At 34.5% G+C, this 6,872-nt stretch overlaps 1 protein-coding gene across 1 annotated transcript in view; it reads left to right on the forward strand.

Moving 5' to 3' along the window:
* The window catches only part of LOC142350512 (uncharacterized), a 27,585-nt gene extending 21,005 nt beyond the window's left edge, over positions 1-6,580 (forward strand). The window contains exon 3 of the mRNA XM_075402361.1: positions 6,433-6,580. Coding sequence (XP_075258476.1) covers positions 6,433-6,580 — 148 coding nt within the window. The remainder of the gene's footprint in view (positions 1-6,432) is intronic.
* Positions 6,581-6,872: the final 292 nt, after the last annotated feature.

Genomic DNA, 6,872 nt, shown 5'->3' on the forward strand with positions numbered 1-6,872 from the left:
AAATTTGACAAGTTTTGCGTTCAAATTTGGTAAGCAGTTTTAAGAAAAAATAATTTCATCAAATTTGCTGAAACGGATACTAAATACTCTTCAAATTTGCTTTAGCAAAAATCCATTTTAAACCATTTTCTCTCATATACCCTTGCTCACAAAATCGAAAAATATACTTGCCTCTTATTGCTGTCAATAACTACATAGCGACCGACTGCAGTGTAGCTTGACGCACTATTGTCATAAATTGGAAATTTACTCGACTTCACATAGTTTTCTCACATTGATTGGTTCTCATAAAAGCAAGACGATCTCTACTCTGAAGGAGTTTGATTCGACTTCAGTGTACGTTAAGTCTAAGTGTGAACTACTGACCAGATATGTAAAAATCACTCAAGCTCGGGGGTGTAACGTGCCTTTTTGTTTATATGGATAAGCACGAAATTATTGACTCTCTAAATGACCCATCTTTCTGGGCAAAAAATTCCTGAAGTCTGATTATTAGCCAACTATGTGTAACGAAGTTTCTAATTGCTCCTGCTGTATCTTGGGGGTGTATAGTGTACTGGGGGAACAATTTGAAAAGAATCTTGAGGATTTTATCAGTTTTTGGACCTCCAGATTTAGAATGACACCTTAAATAACAACAAAAAGAAGTGGTCAATTTGAAAGCGAGCTTTTGGGATGCTTAGTAGAAACCCTTGGGCTTTGTTGTCTTAAAAACACAGCATAAAAATTTCAACCCAATTTAAAGATAGAGAGAGACCTTAGAACGCTGGAGAAAGTCCTGAAATCTGCTAACGGGGACAAGTTTAGAGGATTGCAAAATATTGATTCTCTTTGAAGTAAGATTTCAGCCAGATTAATGCTTTATCTTAAACTTCTGGTACTGATATTTTGCTACCAATTGTAGTATTGAACAAAACTATGCAAAGTATTTCATTGCATAACTTTCGTAGGCTTTAAGAGTTACTTTGTTTGCTTAGCTTTCATTTCTGAAAAATCAAAATTGAACTGCAAAGGAAAATTGTTTCCTGAAGAACTTTATAAATGCTCCCATATATGGCTACGTGTTGGTTGCCTAAAGCAGCCATTTAGAAAAACTTTTCCTGTTATTTGTGAAGTAGTTTCTCTATTAAATGATTCAGGCGCCGCCACCGTAGAAATGAGCGGTTTGAGCCAGCTATGGGCATAGTCGACATCAGTAAATGTGTATAAGAAATTTGAGTACAAGATATTTTACTAATTGTTTGTTCAAATTTGACTTTCCAGGCAAATCAAAGCTTTGGTTTGAATATTTGAATTGATCGGTTGGCCAATTGAGAGACAACAACAGATGAGGAATTGATTTTCAACTCTTTGTCAAGAAAGATAGTTTAAAGAAAGAGTTACCCAATTTCAGTAAATTACAACTTAGTTATGACAGGGCATGAATAACATTTGAACAAAAAAGTTGCTTGCACCGATCAATGAAGAGAGAGAAGACAGCTGAAAATTTGAAAAAAGATAAATGGAAATAGACGAACATTTAAAAGCAGAAGAAAACAATTATATGAAACAGAGGTCTACTTAATTAGAAAAAATGAATCATCCAGTTGAATCAGCAATGATGAAGGTATTAATGTACCACTTTTGCTCCTTTACAAAACAAAAATTAAGAGAATTAAGAATTAAGAAAAATTAGAATTATGGAAGAAAATTTAAACAAGGAGGCTCGTTATTGTTAATTCGCACATGATGTTCCGACCCGCAATTATCTACATTTTTCACTTAACTGTCAAGCAAATGAAAAGTAAATCAAGAATAGATGTTTCAATTTTAAAAATCGTTACCCAAACTGCTATATGAACAAAATAAGGCCAAGCCTCATTACAGTGCTCAAGAGATCAGCCATTAATAAGACTAAGGGAAAAAAACAACAAAATAAAAAACGAAAACATTTTCTACGGCAAAAATTCAACATCTAAACTTAAAAGCACCTAGTAACAACGTCGGAATACAATCAGACAAAAACTTAACAACACAAAAAAATTTTTTGTTGTAACAAAGCAGATGAGACTTTGCTTTAATGAAACTAAGCAAAAAGTTGACAAAAGGATTAAATAGTTAGGCAAAACTCTAAAATCAACCAAATTTACTTAAACCAACGATTTTTAAACGTCTCGATAACCTTTAGCTTTTAACGAAAAAATTCTTGAAAACATTTACTAAAAAGACCTATAAGAACCAACCAATGGGACCTTGTAGTTGGTTGGAATAAGTCACAGAAACGGGTTAAAAATGAAGCAAAACAGAGAAGGTTACAAAAAGTTCGCTAATACATAGATTTTTTAAGCCATTGAAATCTTTATCTGTTATGTGATCTCTACGTTTTTTATTTCAAATGTTGTTTAAATTAATACAAATACAATAATGCTGAAAGATTAGTTGGGTTCAGTTTGGTTTCATTCTAATATAATTGTGATCTTGTATTACGCGAATGTCTTTAAAGAAGAGAAAAGGAACAAAAATATTGTCCACTAACAAAACTTTTATTAAAATGCATATTGTCCAACAAACAGAAAATCAGTTACGACGTAATACCAATAGACACGCCAATATGTGAATTACAACGAAGTGGGTGGGGCCTGTCAATGATGAGAAATGGATGGAAAGTGAGAAATATAACAAAAAACTAAAAAGTTTAAAAAATAATTGAAAAGATATAATATCATAAACTTTAAAGCTATCCGTTATAAACTTACTGCATTGAGTAACTTCATTCTTTCAACCCTCAGTTAGAAGATTATAAGACCTCTCAGCTTATTATTTTTCAACAAGAGTGGAATTATTTTTCTTGTAATTTTACGATTTCAAATTAACCATCCAATATTTTCAAAAAATTTAAAACCACGAAATTTTTGAGAAAAGCCGTAATATCAAAGCCATAAATTGAACTTCAATAGCATTCAACGGAGGTCAAAGAACCATAAGTTATAATTAGTTATGCCTCTATGGGAAAGCAATAAGTTATGTTTTTTCTATCTATCATCAATAAGTCATCACAATAAGTTGTATGACTATGAGAGCGACCACAAATACAGGCAAAATTCCAAAAAAATTGTGGAAAAGCAAGAACACAGCGTCGAGGCCATCAAAACCATACATATCATTGCAAAAACTTAATTATGGGCAATTAAAAATCCACTCTAAGCCGATAGAAACTGTCAATAATAAGATTATGTGATCAGATTTCAACGGGAAGGAAATCTAATATAAGAAAAACCAAATTTTTTAAAAAAATTTTTGAAAAGCTGTACTTTCGAGGTCGTAAAGACAGTAGTTAAAAGAAAACCGCTAAATTATTTAACTCTGGTTGAATTTTGGTTTCAGTGGAAAGAAAATCAGCCCTGTCATTAGTGGGACTGACTTACAGTTCATAAAAACAGTTTTAGCATATGTAAATTTTCAAATAAAAATTTTCTTCAAACCACAGTCTTAACATCAATTTGCTGTGAACTCAATTTTCTACATCGGATCAGTTACTGCGCGTTAGGAAACCTATTCCACTTTTAACAACGAGTCTATGCCATTTGACTACGAAACTTTACTGAAATCTCGAAAAGAATATCAAAATTTAATCAAAAATTACGAAAACTCATTATCAGAGCCAAAAAAAAACATAAACGATTCATTGAAATCGAATTATTAGTTCCTTCGGCATCATTTGACAGTTGATGAGGTTTGTCATCAGCAGAAGCTTGATGTGAAAATTGATCAGTCTCTAAGTGACCTGAAAAAATTTGAAATGGTTTTTAAAATAAAAGCTCTCAAATGGAAATCGATTTTTTTTATAGTAATCTTCCCTATGAGACAAAAACTAGCCTTTTTGTGGCCTTTCGCCAGTTAGAAACACAAAATTGTCGCATTTGTATTATGAAATGTAATTTTGAATAAATGTTTTCGTAGAAAAAATCCAAGTTTGAACAAAATTTATGACTTCTAGAAAAATACGAAATCCAAAAAACCTTTTTAATTCCGAATTCTACGCTGGAGGAGCTTTTTAGTGATACGACTCACATTTCCCTACGATGAATATATCGATCGGCAAAAATTGTCTGAACAAAAAAAAACCCATTTGAGTACATAGTTCCTCGCCCCACAAGTGGGGTCGGAACAAACAACATCATGTACCGGTTAGCTGCTATTAAACTATGTTATCACCAATCAGCCCGGGTCGAGGTCTTTTGCGTAAATTTTTGTAAGAAATGCGGTGATTGCGGTGAATGCGGTGATAATAAATATTTCACCGCATTTCTTACAAAAATTCTCCGCATCGAATACTGTGGCAAATTAATGTAAGAAATGCGGTGAAAGCGGTGAATGCGGTGAAAAAACATAATTCACCACACTTCACCGCATTTCTTACAAAAATTCACCGCATTTGCTTTCCAACGTTTACTCAATATGAATTAAATTCAGAAGAATTATCAAAGCAGTACGTGAGAGTTGACGCAGTGGAATCAGGAGTTGAAGGCATGCAGTAGGTCAGAGGCTCGAACCCGTGTCGTGGAGCTTTTTTTTGTAAGAATACTGAGAACGCGGTGAAAATAAATAATTCACCGCGATTCACCCCATTCACCGCAAAAAGATGTAAGAAATACGCGGTGAAAATTATTTTTTTTCACCGCTTTTCATCGCATTTCCTACAAAAATTCACCGCCAAACCTCGACCCGGGAAATATTTAAATTTATGGTTGGGTCTAGAAGCTAGCTGAGTCAAAATCTACGCCTTTAATATTGTTCTGTTTCGCTGGTCGAATTTAGGCGAAACCTGTTTAGTTCCTTTGCTTTGTTTATATTGTGTTTAATTGTCTTTACAACATCTTCGAAAGGCTCTCGATTGAGCTCGAAATGACAAAGCACGCTTTCTGGCGCTCTGCAAGAGATGTGATTTTAGATTTTGCTTTCCTGGACAATCAATTAATGAGCATTATTAAAATGACCACAAAATTATTGCTGTTAGAGCAATTTTTTAACGCTTGCTCAATGAGCTTTATAATAGCTGTCTGGTCCTGATTTTTGGGCTTTTTGTATGCTTTTATCCATTTGTGTTCTTTGTGGAAACACAATTCCCGTTTGCTGGAATAGCGATTACAATAGGCCTACTTTCTCAAGACTCTTGTTAAAATAACAAACTAACCCATATGTTGGCTAACTTTTGCATTTTTATCATACTTTTTTAATAAAACATTCATAGGTGTTTTTAAGATTTCAGTGATATTGAATTGGTTTCTTGCATACTTTCCCGTACCGAACTCCAAGTGTAAATTAGTACCGGGCAATTGTAAATGCAAGTGTCCAATGCAAAATGTTTTGCTCGCTTTGTCGCCTGAAATTCGCTTGTTTTAAGCGTATAATAACCATTACGACGCAGAGGTATACCCAAATCGTCACGGTCAGATAGTACATTGAAAGTGGAACAATATTACGAAAAATAGCCACTTTAGCAGAAACCGGCGAAATGGAAGGGAAATTAGAATCCCGTGTTCGCAAAAGTGTTCTAATCCTGGCCGCGAAATACAAGTACAAACCTTATAACCTATTTTTCGCGCGGATTGTAACACGCATCTGCACCATTTATGTATCGATTTTTCGCACGCAATGTACCTCGATTTCGCATATAATCCGCAATTAAGACTAACTTAATTACTTATTTAATTAAGCCTAACTTATTACTACTAGTAGTATTTTATTACTACTTTATTACTAGTTATAGTACATTATTGCTACATATTACTACTTATTAGTACTATTTATTACTACTTATTAAAATCGGCCAGTCCCACATTGATATACAAAGCCTTTGATGTGCGAGGGATTTTTCAGAAAAAAATAAGTTTTTGTGGTTGCATGTATTAAAGCACTTTAAAGCTTGGAAAGCTTCAATTAAATCTGAAATAAAAGTGCTTATTGCATGCTCAAAATGCGCGCGAACAATAGTTACCTAAATTGAGCGGAAACGTGCTACAAGATTTGTAACCTACTTTTGGCACCGAATGTTCTTTTATTTCGCAAAATTGGCGGAACCCCTTTTGCGAAAAGTAAGATACAAAGGATGTCTCCTAATTTCGTTCATTGTATGTATCTAATTTTCGAGCCAATTTTACTAGGGCGGAAATTTTGGGGTATACCTCTGCGTCGTAATGAGTATTACTTTCAAAAGTATTACTTTCAACAGTCCGGGTGGCGGAGAGAGAAGGACGTGGGTTCGGTCCCCGTACGAAACTTTATTTTTACACTTGGCCCAAGTCTGACCATTATAAAATCAGAATCTACGCAAGTCTGACAAGTCAAAAAAGTGACATGATTCAGTCTGTGATTCACTAATGATGAGGAATTGCAATATCTCACCAATATTTCGGCGAGTGCATCTCCAGTGCTTTCTTGTTTGTGTTTCAGTCGTTATTATTGTGTGAATTCATGGTACACCGAAGAATTACGGGCAAGGGTACCTGTTCAAAGTGACATTGCAGAAATTTATGCATTGGCTAGAGTCAACTATCAACTTATCAATTGGTTCAATGTCGCTCAACAATACGCCGGTTAATGCTTCCTCGATTTTGACTTTCCCTCTCATATTTAGATCTTTTCCGTTTGTGCCCCCCCAGTACGTTTTGCGCCCCCAGTTACAGAGCACGCGCAATTATATAGTAAATCATTATGTAAAAAATATGCCACATGCGTATATGGGGGGGGCGCAAATAATATGCGCCCACTAAGCTGGGGGGGGGGGCACAAAAGGAAAAGATCCTCATTTTTATATATTATGTTACACTGCCATGAAGTCACTAAAAAACTGTGGAGTTAGTTGAGATATAAGTAGGAACTTCAAAGTGATT

Source organism: Convolutriloba macropyga, chromosome 12 (assembly GCF_964194025.1).
Source record: "Convolutriloba macropyga chromosome 12, txConMacr16.3, whole genome shotgun sequence".
NCBI classification, from domain to species: domain Eukaryota; kingdom Metazoa; phylum Xenacoelomorpha; order Acoela; family Convolutidae; genus Convolutriloba; species Convolutriloba macropyga.